The 20,120-nt window shown below is 42.4% G+C and overlaps 1 protein-coding gene across 2 annotated transcripts in view; it reads right to left on the bottom strand.

Annotated features, from left to right (window-relative positions):
• Vwa8 (von Willebrand factor A domain containing 8) overlaps positions 1-20,120 on the bottom strand; it is a 346,670-nt gene that overhangs the window by 192,683 nt on the left and 133,867 nt on the right. For both annotated transcript variants that reach the window (XM_036198655.1, XM_036198654.1), the window contains exons 13-16: positions 17,831-17,991; positions 15,885-15,998; positions 5,847-6,015; positions 4,300-4,377 (exon numbers count right to left, since the gene is read on the bottom strand). In XM_036198655.1, the coding sequence (XP_036054548.1) occupies positions 4,300-4,377; positions 5,847-6,015; positions 15,885-15,998; positions 17,831-17,991 (522 nt within the window). The remainder of the gene's footprint in view (positions 1-4,299; positions 4,378-5,846; positions 6,016-15,884; positions 15,999-17,830; positions 17,992-20,120) is intronic.

Genomic DNA, 20,120 nt, shown 5'->3' with positions numbered 1-20,120 from the left:
CAGAGGTGGCAGGCAAATGACCTCAATCCTTGCTGAAGAAGGCAAGACTGTGGGTGAGCATGCACTGCTATGCCAGAAAGCAGAGGATGCAGGAATTCCCATCCCTAATCTCTCAGACTATGAAAAGTTCCTATTGGAACCTCACAATGTCTGACAAATGGACCCCAACATGACTCTTCCAATAGTCATAATGAACTAAGGTGACCTCCCAGAACACAACATCCCAGTCTTGTAAGCAAATACTGTGGGCTTCCCACCTCATCTCAGTCAATCCTGAAGTCTTCTTACAGGCCTGAAGGAGAGTAATTCCTTCACTGGATAGCACTGAGTTCCTTACAACAACTGCTTAAAACACCAGAATGAAGTTTTAGGTTGAACCATTTGGTGTTGACTAAAGGACTCAGTAACTCCTGCTTTCAGACTTTCCATTAAAAATTCAGAATATACTTTAATTTTAAAAGTCCTAGTATATTTAACAGTATACTATCACATTTCTAGCTGTAACTTTATCTTGCAGAAAGGAGGGTGAGAATGTGAAGTGTATCCCCTTGGTTACCATGGTTATGCAAGTTAAAAGCACACTCAAAGGGTTTTTCATATTAGCACAATTATTAGTACCTTAACTGCTTAAAAATACAAAAGATCTCATGAGAAATGAACAAAGCTAAGGTTTCTTTTCTTCTTCTCAAAGAATTATTTCTTTTTATTAAAAAATGTAATACTGACAGGAGAGGAGCGCCTAGAGATAATCTCCTAATATATTAGTAATTAATTAATTTTCCATTCATTCCTCAAGGATTTAAGTATCTATTATGTGTCAGGTTCCAGGCTAGGGAGTCAGAGGAGATTGAACATGTCTCAGACTCACAGAGTTCAAGTACTAATTGAAGAGCTAAAAATAATATGCAAGGCAACTGTGACCAGTCAGCATCTTGGGGATTTGCTAGTGTCACGAAGCTTAGGGAACTGAGATAGCCACCTAGTAGAACGGGGACCCAGAAGAACAAGTTCATTGGGAGAAAACACATTCCAGGCATTTCTAAGGCAGAGACATTTTCATGTCTGCTCGAGTTAAAAATAGCAGCACGCTAAGTGTGGGCAGAGCGGAGGGGCTTCAGCAAAAGCTGGGAAAGGAGGCTGGCAAAGCACTGAGTCCCACAAGCAGGAGCCCGCTCAGCATGCTGGCCGGGGTCGACAGACAAAGGCAATGGATCCCTTAGGCAGTGTGACGAACAGGAGAAAAACTCTGGAAATGCAGAGAAAGACCACTCCAAGGACAATATGGAAGACTCATATACTCACTCTAACAGATATCTGCTGAATACCCACTGTATTGCAAGCAAATCCACAGAGAATGAAAAACAAAAACCCAAGGGCAAACAGACAATAGGGAGTGACTAAAACATGTCTATTATGCCCAAGATCATAAGCCCTATGAAGAGTCCTGAGGCAAGGGATAAGATAAAATGAAATGCCAAGGCAATTTCCTCTGCATCACACTGACCTGGAAAGGACTGGCTGGAAATGGGACATCTGAGCGAAGGGGGCAAGGGAACAAACCTAAGTCATTGAGGAGAGGAAAACAGAGGTAAATGACCCAAGACAGGCACCAGTGTGTTCACGAACAGGAAAGACTGCCTGCCTGCTAGTTAGCTTTCATAATGTCAGAAAGTACTTAGAAGACTGAGTGGGAAGAAAAGCCACCCGATAGTCTTACCCCGCTGTGAACCCTGAAAGCTACAATGTGCAGCCTGGTGAGATGCATCCAATGAGGTAATAGTGGCATGACTGTTATGGAGACAATCAACAGCATTGCAATTGGACTTGGGGCCTCAGACCTGGGATTGTACAGCTGGCTAGAGTTCATGGCTGTGGAGTCAGGGGCCCTACCACTACTGTTTAGTTAAAAGGGCACAATGTCAACCTAACTTCTAAATATTTATCCTTATACCCATAGACTAGTGCAACTCCCACCCCTCATCACAGAGACTTCGTCATGTAGGGGAGGGTGGTTAATGTAGAAACTAACAACTGCTCAAAATGTAGAGAACAAGTAACTGTGGAGTGCTCAGCTCTAAGTGAGACATTTAATCACACACACTCACACACACACACACACACACACACACACACACACACACACACACATGCACGCACACTTCAGTGGATGGTACCCTAAAGCCATGTGCACATGGGCAGCACTAATCAGACTCAGTGGGTTGTAAAGGGGAGGAGGGGGAAAGACGAAGAGGAGAACAAATAACAACAATGACATGAGGTTGGAGTCGGGACTGGAGGTCCAGGAAGAGTTGCAGGGGCAGCTGGGTGGGGTGAGGGAGGTATAATCTAAACACATTGTATAAGTAAATTTCTTCTTTGTATAAGAAATTACTGAAGAATAAACTTTGAAACTTAGCAAAAGCAAACAACATAACAAACAAAGCTGAAAAGAGTAATGAGGAAAGATGAGATGAGGGCCCAGAGGCAATCAGCAGAAGAACTGTGGCAACTGGGAAATCATACATGTCTCTCTCTCTCTCTCTCACACACACACACACACACACACACACACACACACACACACACAATTGCTGCAGCTTATGAATGTTACTTTCTATGGCAAAAAATTGTCTTTGCAGATGAGATAAAGAATTTTTAAAAGAAGGACATTATCTTGGATTAATTTGGTGACCCCTAAATGCAATCTTATGCATCTCTGTAAGAAGGGACAGAAGAAAATTCAACACCGATACACCAGGAGTGATAGGAACATAGAGGAAGGATTACAAAGGGACCACAAATCAAGGGGTGCAGGGACCAGTCACCCAAGCTAGAAGGAATAAGGAGCAGGGTCTCCCTGGAGCTTTCCAGGAGTGCAGCTTTGCTAACACTTCCACATTCCGGCTCAGTGATACTCACTTCAAAATTTTATTGTTCAGATGGAACATTTCATTAAGCCATGATTTGTTCAAATAATAGCGGTAATTTGTTAAGCTCTGCAGAACACTAACAGAAAACCATGCAGCGAGAGAGTGACTGGCGAGGGTCAATAGAGTGAAACTAATAGTCCAGGACAAAGATTGGGAAATCTGATACAAGGATGATTGTTGACTGCAGGTCACAGCAGATTTGATCTCATGATGCCACACTGGAGAGACCCACTTTCAGAGTAAGTGACAATATCAGGAAAGCACAGATCAGTAATTATGTCAAGGCTTCGGCTTTAGCAAGGTTAGCAGATTATTATCAGCCAGCAATGAAATCAGGAACAGGAACAGGTCTAAGCATGGTTATTTAAGAGATACATATGTTGAGTTTATAATGATCCCAAAATATCCAGTTCAACAGTGTGGGGGTCCATGGAGGTTTCCTAATGAGATCTGAGCTTGCTTTACCAGCAGGGCTGCATAAGAGGATGATTGGACCACAGGACTGGGAACCAGGTGTTTGGAAGGGTCTACATTTGGTTATATCTAGGAAGGGGGAGGTCTTTTGCCTCGCCTCATGGCACTGTTATAAAAAGCCCTTATGAATAAAGTTCTGTGCCGTTGGGTATTGACCCAGGTCCTCCCAAAGCTATCCTGTGTTTCTGTCTTTCTTCTCGTCTGCTAGGTCTCTCTTTCTACTTAATATCTCTTATCCCTCTCTCCATAAGAGTACCCAGAGTAATGTAGGAACTGGTTTCCTACACAAGAGTCAAAGTTGTTGGTATTTACTAAGCAGCCCTTAAGTGGATATTTTAAAACATATGCTTTTATGTTTAATCACTGCATCCTTCTTATGAAGTAGATGCCAGTGTTCACACTTTACAGATAAAAACAAAGAATTACTGCCCTTGGGTGAACACGATACCTCAGTGCGAAAAGGTCCCTTGCCACCAAGTCTGACAACCTGAAGTCTATCCCTGGAACCCTGGTGGGAGGAGAGAAATGGATTTCTATAAATTGTCCTCTGCCTCCCCACCTCCTCAGAAATGGAAATACAAACAGTCCATTAGCAAAGATAAATCAGAGGCTGAAGATAAAGGCATAGGTGATAGTTTAAAGTTAGAACTTAAAGAACAGAGGATGCTCCTCAGCAAATAAGATGGAGGGACAGAGCAGAGCTACAGGACCTCAAGGATTCCTCTGAAGCTGAGTCATTCTCCATGGCTGAGCCAGGAAGAGCTACAACCATGCCCGAGGCACTGACAGCAAGGTTACAGGACACACAAGGCAAGGCGCAGCTTACCGGAGAAAAGCAGCAGCTAAAAACCGAGCAGGTGAGCAACAGAAATGGTGAGGGAATGCCCAGACTTACTGTTGGATCCTGGGTTTCCCTGAGTCTGTGTGTGACTGACAGCAATTTCTCCAGTGCTTCCTGGGGGACACTTGGGACCTAGGTTATGAGGGAAGTAAGGAAAAACAGGAAGAAATGAGGACAATTCAGCAAATAATATTAGAAGAATGTTTTTAGAGAGTCGCCAAGTATTGGGTCCACGTTGAAGTCATGAATGATTGCCACTTCAACTTCTCAGCAAACACCTGAGGCCCGGCATCTTTTAAAGAGCCAGGCAAATAAACCAAGAATTTTCTCTGCATGCAATCAGATCACAGGCAGGAGACTGGCATCTAGCACATCTGTGAACACCAGTTCTTACGTTGCAAGCATCAGTATGATTCTTCAAACCTAAGTCAGGCATTTTCTTACAAAAACCAAACTCCTATAGTAGATTATTAATTTATACAAGTTATTTAATTATTGGTGTAATTTCATGCACTTAGTATATGCATACATCTGACTACTAAGTGGCCTAAAGGACTCCTGTGTACAAAATGGATGTTCAAGATGTCTATCTTAAAGACTTTTGAATCATACTTGTGGTATGGTGTCTTGGGCCTCTAATTTCAGCACTTGGGAGGCTGAGGCAGGAGGATTTCCAAGAGTTCAAATCCAGTATGGTTTATAGAGTGAGAACCTGTCTCAATACAACACTAAAAATAAAACACATTTGACGGCCATGGTTAACTCAATGAACTTGGAAGAAGATCTGCACAAATAACACACATTTCATTACAATAAACTTCAATGCAAATAATTCAATAAATGAAAACAATTTTTATTTTTTAACTCCACAGAGTAAGAAAGATATACTAATGGCATCATGTAACCATTTTGAAAGTGCAGTGGTTCCAAGTTTCTTTAGTGATTTAAGTAACTGGAATTTAAAAAATTCTATTTTATACACACCTTACATTGTTTATTTTAAAAGGAAATCCTATAGTGTAAAAAGTGGAATTACTCTCACTTTCAGATGAGGAAGCCAGGATTAATGTCCCTGAGCTATGGGAGCTAACACATAGTGAGGATCTGACTGGAACCAAAGCGTTGAACCCTAAAGACCTTCATTCATTCATAACTGTGCTCATACAGACCCCCAAGTCAAACAAGAATTCTAGTGTTCCAAGCAATGCTTTCAGTTATGTAAAATGTTAATTAGTAGGGACACAGACTAGCATAGTCAAACAGAACTTTCTGTGATGATGGAAGATGTTCCTGTCTTTGCTACCTAACAGCAGCCAAATGAGTCTCAAGTGGCTACTGAACACTTGAAGTATGCTGAGAACCAACTTTTAAAATGTTTTGTTTAATGTGGGCGGTGTGGCCCCACTGAAGAATGCACCTCCAGAGCTCCCCAAAAGCCAATGAGATGCCTGGCTAAGGCAGACATTGAAATAATGACTCTCACAGAAACTACAGAGCACCAGTGACCAGTCAGGAAACTGTAGGATTATAGTCCTCAGGGATCTAGGCAGCTTCAAATGAGAACAGCAATGGACACCAGCCTAGAGCAGGCCTCCTCTTACCATTTCCTTTATCACTTGGATTTCTTCACTTTTCACAAGTGGCTTCATGTGATGGAAAAGGAACATGGTTAAGAACTCTGGTCCCAGCCACTGCTGTGTTGTGCTTCCAACGACAGGGGGCTCTGCCAAAGCAATGATTCTGAAGGATGGATGGATAGGAAAAATGGATCTAAAGCAGGGAGGGAGAAAAACAAAACGTAATCATTCACAATAGAAACTGGGTCATGAGACATGGAGCTTAGCAATGAAATAGTCATTCTGTTAATAATGTCAGAATTCTTATCCAAAGAATAGGCTTTGGGCTGGGCGGTGGTGGCACATACCTTTAATCCCAGCACTTGGGAGGCAGAGGCAGACAGACCACTATGAGTTTGAGGCTAGCCTGATCTACAGAGTGAGTTCCAGGGCAGCTAAGACTACTAGAAGAAACCTTGTATCAAACACACACACACCACACATACATACACACACACACACACACACACACACACACACACACACACACGAACAGGCTTTGTTAAAAAACCAACCAACCCACCCAAGACTTTCAGAGTAAGAGGCTGAAATCAAGAGTAAGAGAAGGGACTGATTACTGGTAGATGTACACTAGGTGCTTGTGGAACCTCAACTCTCCCTGGATCACTGCTTTGATGTGTGCTCATTCCTGGAATGCACCAGCTCCCAAACCCCTGGAAATGAAATTGCAGCAAGTCCATATTAGTCACAGAGAGCCTCCTCATTTATGTCTTCACTTAAGCCTTCTCAAAACCCTGCTTTTCAAGGAGCCCACTCTATAGGAATCATAGAGAAACTAAAAAGCATCATTTGGTGTGGGGAGCCTTAATATATAGACCATTTAAGTAAGGCTTATGGGCTCATATTAAATTTATAATTAGAGCAGCAAGAGAATATCTAGTAATTAAAAAGGAGAAGAAAGCTGAACTAATATACTACTCTTTTGTCATTGATACAATCATGTTAGAATTTTAAAGTTGATCTCGTTAAGAAATCTCGGCTAATCTGTGGAAGCATTTCAATACCCCAGGACACAGAGGAGGAAGGAGGTGACATTCTCCTGGACAGTGAAGTATTTGAGTGCCAGGGGGATGGGACAAAGAATAAATTCCTCTTATTATGATCTAACCAGGTGAGTGATATTGTTGATTTTTATCAATACTACTAAATATAGTAATAATAATTTTTAGAGGGTAATATAGTTTTTGCTGAGAGAAAAAAGCTAAAAATTCAGGTGCTTGCTCAGGTTTTGAGAAAAACAAAAATACAAATATGGAATTGGCATCACGCCAGCGGCAATTGCAGAGCCCCAAGTTATAGGTAAGGAAGCCAAAGCATCCATGGGTGGGCGGGTGTAGAGTCAGAAGAACTTTGATGAGTTCAGAGAAGGGAAAGTTGCATCAAGACAGATGGCAGCTGTACTAAGTCACAGCTACATAAAATTTTGAGGCCACACCATTATTTGTAAGCCAGGAAATAGGCAACTTTGGAAACTGTCATTTAAAAGATAAGAACTGATGAATTACTACACGTTCACAGATATTTTACTTCACTGGGGTTTTTTTTTTTTTTTTTAAAGAAGATATATGTATGTATGTTGTAGCAGAGCCTGGAGATGATAAAAAAAAAAAAAAAGTTGTTCTTGGAAAGCAGCGAAGAGATACCCATGTGCTGGGTGGGCAGGTCCCGTGTCTCTGGGCTGCAGCAGAGTGTTGTAGAACGGCAGATGCCGGATGTGGGATCCTGAGACTGGCAAGCTGAAAAGGCAGGCTACCCCACTTCTCCTTTAGCTAAGGCGGTTGCTAACTAGGTGACTTCCTGAAGCTCAATAGCAATTCCTAGATTCACCCATGATCCCTCTGCCTTCTGGCTAGGGGCTGGGCAGGAGGTAGGGAGGTACAGAGTGTGGTTTAGCCGTAGAAAATTAAGGTTACAGATACACTGTCTCACTTAAGACAACAAGGGATAGCAGCAAATCAGGGAATAAATGTCAAAATCCAACAGGCACTCCAAAGGTGAAGTGTGTATTCTCAACCAAGGAACAGGACACACAGCACAGCTAAGCTGCAGAGTCAGCAGAAGAGCAACTGAACTGCACTGAAGTGGTTTGAGTGTAGATATGGTAATGGTCACAGCCTGCAACACACACTGTATGCAGTGGCTTTCTCCAGTTGGTTCTCACAAGCCCTGGAGGGAGGGAGCTAGCCTAGCCCAAGGGGACCCATTCAGACACGGCCTATGTGCTGGGCAGAAAGGTCTGTGCTGATGATAAAAGCAGTCACCAAACCCCCGAATAACAGGATGAGAAGGACCTTCATTCTTCTAGGTTCTTCTGGAAGGCTTCCTTGTATACAGTAGTTATACAGAGAGTCATTTCCTGATACTAAGGTTCCTAGGTCTGCAAGTTAGAGAGTAGAACCTGTCATAAACCTCTGGGTAATACCAAGGCTGAAGAAGCAATACTTCTTCACTATAAATACATAAGCAAGCACTATAAATATATAAAACCAAGATTAGGTCTAACTTCGCTAGACTTTAACAAAGACAACAAAATAAAAGGCAAAATGGAGTTTTCCTTTTACATAAGCATGTGTCATTTCCCAAGGGGTAAAAATTTTAGAAGATAAAAATGTATTTTTTAAGCACTTAAAAACTACTGGGACTTATATGTTTGTGGGTACTAGTTAATTTTAAGAATGTAAAATCCTTTCTAATGTTCTTTATTATAAAATGGAGTGAAGCAGGCTGTGTGGTGAATTTCCTCAGCAGAGGCAGGGGGATCTCTGATGTTCAAGGCCAGCCTGGTCTACTGAAGTGAGTTCCAGGACAGCCAGGGCTACAAAGAGAAACCCAGTCTCAAAAAAACAAAAACAAAAATAATCATAACCATAAAAGAAATGGAATGAACCATTGCTCTTCAACATGAACAATCTCAAACTCAAAGAAACGGAGTAGAAACTCTGGCAAAAGAAGTGCATACTGTGTGATTCTAACTATTAGAAACAAACAAGCTACATAATGATCAGAAGAGGAGGCTGAGGGGACAGGAGGGATGCCTTACCAGGGGTATAAAGACACTTCATGGAATAGAAATCTGCTCACTGTCTTCACTGTGACAAGGAATTCACAAGCATGTACAAAAATGATCGAACAATATATTCTAAATATGCAGTTCTTCAGACTAATCACACCTCAACAAAGCCCTTCCTAACAAAGAATGACGGCAACAAGCCCCTGTCATTGAAGGGAACTATACCACCTCTTGGTTGGATGTGCATTTAAGTCAGGTGGAAAACTAATATAGAAGGTTTCTATAACGACGCGTATCGTGGGCTACAACAGGAGTTTAAAATTGGCCTCCTATGGTATAATACTAATGCTGACAAGTTACAGATCTGAGCACAGGCCGCATGTCCCCTTCTTTCCAGGCAAGGAACTACATGGCATGAATACATCCCTAGTGCACATTGTACATGATCTAGAGAACATGGAAGAAAATAACAGATAAGTGTGCATGGCTGCATCTAATCACCATGATCAAGAGACTCCTCTCTAAGTTCTTAGAGACAAGGCCAACTAATGAAGGGATAAGAACTAAAAATATCCTCCTGTCCAAAAGCGAGTGCCACCCTGGTCTCGAATCTATGAGAGACCTTGCATTCCCCATATCAACAGACAAACAGAATGCACAATAAGGAGTTACATATTGTACAGGGACAGGGTTTAAAAACTGTTCCTTGAGCTAAGAGTGTTCGATTCGCTTAAAAATCAGAATTTTCTTAAGGCTTGTGTTTGGGGAATCAAACACAAAAAATAAAATTTGGGATCTCCCTTGAATTTGTTCATTTCTTTCATGAATTGTTTAAAAAGATGCTACAGTTTCTAGGAGGGTCAGAGAGGATGTTCATACTGTAACTGACTTCTAATGCAGTAAGGATAAAGGGCCTGGAGAATGCACTCTATTAAGAACTGTCAAATGTTGTTATGATTCTTCAGTCATTAATAAGGAATGAGAGATTGTGAACTGTTTTCAACATTCAACAACAGGCAATAAAAAACATTTACTAAAAATAATAACTAGTAGAGCATACCTAAGTTTATGCAAGAACAGACCACAAATTTTGCCCCTCTGCATCAGCCATAAGCAGGAAGGGACACATTTGAGTAGCCTAGAGTCTATACTCCCTCTTTGCAAAAAGTAACTTTTTCTCATTAAAAGAAATAGTTCTATTTCGGTTCTCATTTCTTGCAAGAAATGTAGGCGTGGCTAGTGTCTGATGTATGGGGCCATCACACTATTTTTAATTGCTGTGTCCCTGGATGCTCAGTATCACAAGATCAGAAAATTCTAACATTTCTAAAGGTGGATAGGCATATGACAAGCTGAGAAAAATGTAAAATCCTGCAGAACACTCTGGACATGCTCAACGGCATGAGCTTGGGGAAGAACTAGTAAACAATGCGGGAGACAAACATTGTTACATAAAACTGGGTCCGTGGCATGAGAATGGAAGGATTGGGGGGCCCATAACCATCACTGTTAATCCTGGGACCCTATGCTATCAGGATGTCATTTTATTAAAGTGCTTCAAGGTACTCCTAATTAACAGACTTATGTAACATTTATTAAGGAAAGAATGCTATCTTCAAAGGTCACCAATCACTTTCTCTTGGCTTTCTCACCTCTATCTCAGTTTAGATTAGTCACTGACTGAAAACCATTTACTGAGGAGGCTGGAGGGACAGCTCAGTAGCTACACTTATTGCTTATGCAGAGGACCTGAGTACATGTCCCAGCACTCACATGGTAGTTCACAACCATCTAACTTCAGTTCCAGGGAATCCGATGACCTCTTATGATCTCTGTGAACACTAGGCACACACGTGGTTTACATACATACACATAGGCAAACACGCACATAAAAATCAATCAACCAAAAACGAACCAAACCAAAACAAAAACTAAGTCTAGTATGAGCCAGGGTTTATGGTGTTAGAACAATCAAAAGCAGCACTGAACACAGACCCCTGAAAAGACTAAAGTCCCAGGACCCAGGTATTTCCTGAGGACCTACTCCACCCTTCCCTTCGTATGTGAGACCCTGTTGTTCTCAATGAAACAACTGGGAAGCATCTGTTATTGACAGCCTAAGGAATGTTTCCAAACACAAGTGTGAAAATGTTCCTGTCAAAGCAGCTATCTACATTTTCAGAACTGGGCTAAAAGAGAAACATGTCCTCACATCTCCATTACCGTTAAGCTATTCACATTCAACAAAACCAGGAGCTTTGCAGTCGCCCCGTAAGAGACACTGCTCCCCACACTGGTAGACACTGTCCTCAGAACCCTGGCCCTGAGAGATAGATGTATCTATTTGTGCAGGACTGTAGGAGCTATTCCACTGGCAGCTACAATGAACCATTACCTCTGACCATCCCTCCAAAATCCTTTTTAAACAATAAAAAGCCTCCCTTGCCAATTCTGTGATATTTCCCTCTTAACCATCTCCCGTAAGGAAATAAGGCATAAATCAAAACAAAAGGTGAGTTTGTTTAAATGCTACAGAAATAGAAGTTTGTGGATCTTCAGCCATCTAATTTAATACAAAAAGAAAGGTCAGGTAATTTAGGTCGTGAACCAGAATTCCACTTTACATGCTAATGGCCAGAGTGGCATGATAGAGATGGGCAACATGAAGAATCAACTCGTGCCAGGTAATGAGTCATAATTATTCTTAAGTACAACTCATGAAACAAGTGAATTTCCTCACTAAGTACAAATTTCTGGCTTTTTATACTCTATGATGTACTTTGAGTCAAGCTGTTAGGTAATCAACGCGGTAACATGTAGATACGTCACCCAAGAAACACAACCCTGGAGGAAATACTACCAGCTGATTTAGATGAATCTAGTTCACCATGACAATGAACGAAAGAAGTGAGTTACCATATTAAATGAAAAATAACCAGGGAGAGGTCAAGGAATTTACCCTATTACTGGAGTGCGGCAGATTCTGTAATGTGATTATGTTAGCAATAGCAACAAGAACTGCTTTCAGTCAGAAGGAAATACTGCTGCTTGAGCACGCAGGAGGGATACTGACAAGGAAAATAATTAGACTTTCAAGGGACAGATGTGTTAGGTCCACCCCCCAAAATGCCTGTGCTGGTGAAACTGCCCCAAACAGAAAGACTTTGGCTGGGTAAACCAACAAGCCTAAAGGTTCATGTTTACTAGAAAGGCCAAACTCTTGGGGGGGGGGGGGGGGAGGTCTGAAGCCATCACCTCATCCACCAAGCACACCTGGTTTTAAACAGACTTCTTGTTTTTAGTTACTTGTCTCAGGCTCAAGTTTGACAGCATACACAAAAGGCTAACGCTTGTCTCTAAATGAATACATTTGTACTGAGCATGACTACAAGCATAATTCTGAACACATTCAAGAATTTGATCATTTATAAGGTGACTGACCACTAACTTGCATGTCTTAATTATCTTTAACAGTTTACAAGTTAGTAGCTTTCATAAGATTAGGATTTTACAGTTTTATCCCTGTTAAATTTGAGTCTTAAAATTTGAATTGAAGGGAGCTGGAGAGACAGTTCAGTGGTTAAGAGCACTGGCTGCTCTTCCAAAGGATGTGGGTTCAATTGCCAGCACTCACATGGCAGTTCACATCTGTCTGTATCTCCAGTTCCAGGGCTTTGGATGCCCTCACAGACATACATGTAAGCAAAACACCAATGAACATAAAATAAAAATAAATTATTTTAAAAAATTGAATTGAAAATCTTTTGGCTGCCCATCAAAATAAAACTTGAAATCATGAATATAATCCAGAAAGAGACTGGGAGCTTTATTTTTCTGATCCTTTCATAGCCTACCTTTATAGAATATCACAGTTTCTTCTATGACTCAGTTTATCTAAATAGCTAAAGTTAAACAAAATTAGCAAAGACAAAGAGGTTAGACATACATCTTCAAGTTAGTTTCTGCCAGCCTGAATAGACCTTTACAACCTTAGAAATTTATAACTATAATCATCAAACGCTTGTTGTTAGTAAGTCCTATTTTTCATAAATAGGAATTGAATCCAAATTCCTTTGGTCCTAACAACTATTTTAATGATTCATTCCATTTTATTTTTAACTATGTGCATGTATGTTCATACATGTGGGTTTTTGCACTTCACTACAGTGTCCTCTGTGGCCAGAAGAGGACATCAGATCTCCTAGAACTGGAGTTACAAGTGGTTGTATGCCAATCAAACTCGGGTCCTCTGCAAGAGCCGCGCATGCTCTTAACTGCTGAGCTGTCTCTCCAGCCCCTCAACAGGTACAAGTATTTTGGACAAGAAAGGATTATTGTTAGAACAGTTGCTTCGGAAAATTTAATGAAGACATAACAAGCGGGTGATAGAACATAAAAAAGGAAACACTGGTTCCACCTACATCTAAGTAACGAAAAGCACAGGAAACCAGGGAGATGAAGGCCGAAGACGGCACAGGAGCTGCAAACGATAGAGTCCAGCACGTACCACAGGAAGGCTATGACACTGACAGAACATGGGATCATAAATTAGGGTGTGCCTGAAGGAGATGAGATTTCACCAGCACAGAGAAGTGGCTGGGATTAAAGGTGACTTATCCATAGAAAGAGGCCACTTCCCCCTCAGTGTCCTCACATCACTATCATGCATTTTTCCACGATGATGTTTTATTGCATTTTCTTTACTTACAGTTCAACCCTTCATACAGAGGAAATTCCTAACTTTAGGAAGACAAGATGGATCTTGTCTATGAGAAAAGTCTATTTTAATATACTGAACGACTCAGTTGTAGTCCCTACAAGGTGCTGACAAAATTAAAGTTAAATAAAATTCCCAGCAAATCTAATGACCCCAGGAGAATCAGGGAGAGCAGTAAGTGTGTACAATGAGAACAGAAATGGACAGAGCTCTGCACCTGCATTTTATGTGTAGGAAAACATGGACAAGAAACACCAATGAAGCATGCTGCTTGGTGATACGAGACAAACAGCAAAAGAACCTGCTAGTTACTAAAAGTGAGAACCTCAGGAATGGAAGGAAGTGGGCCATGAGAGGCAGTCACAGAACTCAGGACAGGCGACTGGTGTCTTTCATGAAATGCTCTGGAATTTCTATCTGGCTCGTCTCATGTATGTCTGACCTTAGGAAACAGTGAAACTTTTTTTTTAACTACAAGGAAAAGTAAGTATTTCCATGACCTCCCTCCACTTTCTCAGCATGATGTCAGAGATGGAGATGAGCTGGGTATGCACTTGTGGGAGGCACACAACTGCTGGTGATGAAGGCGAAACCTTTGAGGAGGAAGGGCTAATGACCACTGTGGGCCAAACCCTCAATGTGAAGCTGAAGGTCACTCTGTTCCTGAGAGTGTTTGTATTTGCAAAACTCTGTATGACTATTGGAGACAACGTGGGTTCTTTCCACAGAAAAGGGTTGTCATGTCCTGGACATTTGGCAGAACTACAGGGCTCCCAGTGTCCTAAGGAAAACTGCCTGGCAGGCTCAGGAGCTGCTGCTCAGCTAGTTTGATTCATCTTCTGAAAACCTGTACCCTTCTCTGACAGGACTGACGTGCAGGCCATGTGCAAACACCGAGGACTGTGCATGAACGGATGGAACGAGGGCCATCTCTTTGGCTTACTGACCTCAACACTAACCGCACCACTTCTAAGCAACAGCAGTTGATAAGGTACACTTCAATACACAGTTCTGAACTCCATTGTTATTCTTGAATACTCTAGGTACCAGAAGTTAACATTTCTTGACAAGGCAAAAATGTACACTCAGTGATTAATATGCTTCTTCCCTGGGTCTGGAGGGCTTTCTTGTTTCCAATATGGGAAAGGTAAAGCTTCTGCTGCATCAGGTCAGACTAAATGAGGATGCGGTCATCATCACCACTTCCCCTCTACCCTCAATGTACCAGTCTCCAAATACGCATGGCCCACCAGAAGGTACTAGCGGGATGACACCAGAGAAGCCTGGTCTAAGGAGAGGAGTCAAGCGCAGTTGAAAATACTTCTCTCCCAATGCAAAGGCCTACACACAAACACTCAAGTCCTCCATTCAGATTCCCCGAGTGCTCATCAACTGACATTCTTGCTCACACTGGCCATTCCTTTGTCCTCTGGCGTGCTTTCTTTACTGACACATTCACAAGCCTATCTATCCCTTCTGTCTCAGTAAGCAGCTCCTGCAAAGGCCACATTTCCTTTCAAAATCACACTACTATTATGATACCTAGAAAACTCATAGTAATTCAACAGTAGGGAACACATACGTGGTACATATTTAATCTTTGTTATTTGGGGGCTATGAGGTTGTGTATTACACATATATACTTGTTAGTATAGGTACATCTGTGAGTGCAGAGGTTGCCAGCTTTCCTTAACTCATTTCCCCCCTCAATTATTTTGTTATATTTCTTGAGACAACGTCTCGCTATGTAGGCCTGACTGCCTGGAACTCACTGTGAAAACACAAATGGCCTCCAGCTCAGAGAGGTCCACCTACACCTGCCTCCCTGCACAACTGCACCCTGGCTTCCAGCTTTATGTTTAAGACAGGGTTTCTAACCAAACCTGAAGCGTTACCTACTCGGCTATGCTGGTCAGCCAATTAGCTTCAGGCATCTGCTGTCTCCTTTCTCAAACGCCTGCCTCATGCTGGGCTTAAAGTCACTATGTACGTGGTGCCTGTTTTTTACTTGGGTTTTGGGGATCCAAACATAGGTGCTCAAGCTTGTGCAGCTGGTAGTTTACAGACTTTCCTGGCCCCAACTTTTTCTATTTGTCTTTTGTAAATGTTTTCATTTTGTTTCCTGCTCCAGAGTCAAGTCAAATCTCACCCAGTGCATCTGACTGTTATACCTTGGAAGGGTTTTAAGAAGGCCACAGTATGTACATATCCATGTACACACAATAAATAAATGTAGAAACGAAAACCCTGAGGAGAATACTGTCCTCCGGATTACCTTTCCTGCAGCTGCTCATCCGTCAGGTGTAACCCCTCCTTCAAGCTCAGGTATCTGTCCTCCCTCAGCAGCCTGGATCCGTCATACAGGCTGAGCTCTCGGTCATGGATTAGCCTGATTGGGGGGGGGGGGGTAGAGGAAACAAATGAATCAACAACATCATGACGGGCACAATCACTCAGCCAATACTTAACCATGCCTATCGCTGCAGGTGGGTGAGCCTAGCAGTTTTGTTAGGTGTAGTTTTTCACAATGCTAACTTGGTCAGTGACGTTGTGTGTTATCCTTGGCACACGTTAAGACTCTGTCTGCAGAGGAGCCATCCTGAATGCCAGAGGAGGGTATGAAGGAGAAGAGGCATGAGAAAGAAAAAGAGAGGATGGGAGACAAAAAGAAATAGCTGAATGAGTGTCTCAGGTCAACTGTGGAACGTCCATTCATGAGGAAGCCAGTTAGCACACACTCCTGAATCCAATGTAACTCCTTAAGGGAATGTATCCAAATATTTCTACTGTTGGAACTGCAGGATTTAAAATATCAAAAGCCTCTGAAATGAAGGCTCCACTGCTATTTTACATGGGGTCCTGAAGTAACTAACCAGCTTCCCACACAACAGAAGACACTACTGTTAGGCACCTCAGAGGTCAAAGAGCAAAGACTAATGCAGAAGTTTGGAGCACAGGCAGTGCAGTCTGTGTTCAATTCCAACTTTGCTAAATAACCAGAGAAGGGAGAGACATTCCATCTCTCTAAATTTTACTATAAAATTAAGGCAAAAAAAATTACAAGGCCAATCTCATAGATTTACTGTGAAAACTGAACAATTAATATAACATAGACATGTAACATCATTGCTCTCAGTCTGGACTGTTAGTTAGGATCTGTAGGCAGTATTTTTAAATGCCCATGTTCAAAACTCTGGCCTGGATCAATTACTTCAAGAATTAGTGGGGATGCAGGCCAGGCATCTGCATTTTAAAGTTCCATCCCGCAAGGCGGCCCAAGGCTGAGAACTGGAGAGTCCGCCTTAGCACAGCGCAGGCACACTGCACTCCTGTAACTGGCCAGACACCCTAGAGACAGCCAACAAGCTGTCACTGAGTCTTACTCTGTATCACATTTATCTGTTTCCCAGAGAAAAATACATTGTAAGTCTACCCAATGTTTATGGTAAATCACCAAAACTTTGTGATTACTATTTTTAAATCCACATACACTGAATCCAGATTAATACAACACATTTGGAACCTTTCATTACACTCAGTGTCTGCATCTTGTCAGCGACAAAACCTGTGGTTAGCTATTGAAGAAATGGCTCAATTTCATTTATGTGACACTTCCCAGTAAGTCAGACTAAAAGTCACGCAGCAGAAGAGGAATGAGAAGCATCAATAACCTTTTAAATGACAGGCTGTGACTATTTTCCACAGAATTACACATAGAGAATGGTCCAACGTTAAATTCTAGAATTCTAGAGCTTTTGAAATGTGTGGGGAACTTTTCCACACTCAAAACAAGAAAATGGTGGTTGCAGAAATGTTCATATTTGTGCCAACTGAGTGAAATAAGCAAATAAATGTATATTTTATATTAAACATTTGTCCCAAAAATTAAAAAAAGAAATCCTATCAGCTCAGTCCCCAGTGTCAGTCTGGGAAGATTTCTAAGCAGTGGAGTTAACAAAACCACAGGCGCTCGGGCTGTGTGCTTGTTGCTCACGTTAATCACGTATGTACGTAAGCCTTTCGAAACCACTGCTGGGCTTTCTCCCTTCACTCTCACACGGCGGATTCTGGCACAGAAGTGGGCTTGAGGCCTGATAATCATGTGTTTGTAACAACAAATGTTAATGGTACTTTATTCAACTTCAGTATGGAATCGTAAATTCCTCAGGAGCTGCCTAACCCTGGGTTTAGGCTGGCGTAGAGACTGTACATGGCACAAACCTTTGCAATACAGCGAGCGTGCCGGCGTTGACCCGATGGATGCCATCCAACAGGACCAGCTTGCCTTCCCGCGCGGCGTTCACAAGGGGTGAGGACCGCCAGGCAGTGTCACCGTTGGGGAGCGTGTAGCGCTGCTGCAGTAGGTCACGTGCTGTCATATCCTAAAACCGTCACACACACACCGGCAAAGAACAGGCAGAGTTAATGTTAAAGACACATGTAATGCTTATTTAATATTAGACACTTTTCCCTGCATACAACATTTCTCTTTGCACAGCATATTTCAAATAACAAAAAGTCTCAAATCCAAAGAGAAAGCGCACCACAAAGCCTTAGTTTTTTCCCCTTATTACACATTCACATGATGGAAGGATGGCGGGTTCCCCTTTCTTCTTTTATTTACTACTCTCTTCCTCTTTCAAAAGGATGGTGGTAGTAATTACCACCTAACTTCAGTGGAATCAAACTCAATCACTGGACTCCTGGAGGGATCACAATGTGTGTATGTGTGTGTGGGGGGGGGTTCTCCTTTACACAGAGAAGCCATGTAAAGCCATGAACGTTGGTTCAGAGATGCTTGGTTTATCCAGAATGTGCATTTCCTTTTGGAAATCCCTCCGAGGGCCCATGCATTGACTCCTTGGATTTACAGAGGCCCCATCAAGGAGGAGACCAGATGAGGCACAGGAACTGGGAAGCAGTAACAGTACTTAAAAAGTAAATGAAGGGCCCGCACACCACACACCAGCACTGAGACAGTGCAGCACACTCCAGCTAGCCAGAGAGAACGTACTGTATAATACAACCATGGTAAAGCGACGTGCTGCCTTAATACAAAAGGAATTTCCTTATGTGCTAATGCTGAGAAGGATGCCTTAGCAGTTTCAGATGCATTTTGTGCCGCTTGCATCAAACGAAAATTAAACCTTTACCATCACTGTATTCAAAATTTTATACTCCTTTGTAAGTTGTTGCAAATGCTCCTAATTTACAGCAGAAAACTGTATTTACAACAACAATCCCACTAAAATCCAGGTTAAGGAGTGAGTCTTCATTCTTCCAATGGTCTCATTACCAAAAAAGGTCCTGACTTCAACCCTTCAGGACCCAGTCACAAGACAGAGAAATCAATGTGGAAGTGGGCTGGAAGCTTCATCTCTGAAGCTACCTCTCATGGGTATAAGACGCTGTGCAGGCTGCTGAGAGAGAACTCCCATCAGCAGCCTTACTCAGCTACAGATCCTGGGTACAACGCCATGACTATCAAGCAAGATGTGGCCACCAGTGCAGTACTGGCCAGTCTGTTACGGGGGGTGACCGATGCTGTTTTAATGGATTTGAGGTCTGTACACAGAAGGGAATTCACAACTGGTACTGTAAACCCTGGGGAGGTCATAGGCCTTCGCAGGAAAGCTACTTCTGTTGTTTTGTTTAACGGACATGCTACACCCATCAACCTGCCTCCTAAATAACTATGTGAGCCCTCCTGGTCACAGAAGCTTCCTTTCGCAGTGCTGAGAATAAGGGACTGTTGACTGATCACTCATAAAGAGAACTCCCACAAGGCCCAGGGAAAATGTTAAGGGCAGTGGAGGAGAGTGGTATGAATGCTAACTCCCACACAGGGCACTGGCGCTGCGGTCCTGATTCCCATCAGCTGTGATTATCTACAAACTCTGCACAAGTCAACATCGTTGTAGGAGAGGGTCGCACGGGGCTCCAGCCCTCCCTGAAGATACCCACACTGGCTGGCAGAAGCAGAAGCGTTTCCGTCAGTGCAGCACCAGGAAGAAGCCATACTGAAACTCATTTGGGTCACCCCTGCCCCCAAGAGAGGGGCAAAAGTGAAAGAGAGGCTAGCGGGTTAAGACAAAATCAATCAGCGTAAGTAAGCAGGGGACAAGAGAGGGTAACAAGGTCAACGTGATAAAATGAATTATATACATCCACGATGATGTTATAGTAAAATGTTACATGTGCTAATATAAAAAAATAGACAAATAAAACGACCATTGCAAAAGGTAATGACTCAAGAAGCATAAGTAAGATTGAATTACATCATGGGGACTTTATTTTAGATTTACTTGTTTTGTGTGTGTGTGTGTGTGTGTGTGTGTGTGTTTTGCCCACATGTATGTATATGCACCACATGTGTCTGCTGCCTTAATAGGTCAGGAGAACGTGTCAGATACCCTGGAACTGGAGCCACAGATAGTTATGTGGTGCCAGGGCCTCTACAATATCAACAAGTGCTCTAACCCCTGAGCCACCTCTCCAGCCCCATGAAGAC

The sequence above is a fragment of the Onychomys torridus genome, chromosome 9, assembly GCF_903995425.1.
Source record: "Onychomys torridus chromosome 9, mOncTor1.1, whole genome shotgun sequence".
Taxonomy (NCBI): domain Eukaryota; kingdom Metazoa; phylum Chordata; class Mammalia; order Rodentia; family Cricetidae; genus Onychomys; species Onychomys torridus.
This window is presented reverse-complemented; position numbering and strand designations above follow the sequence as displayed.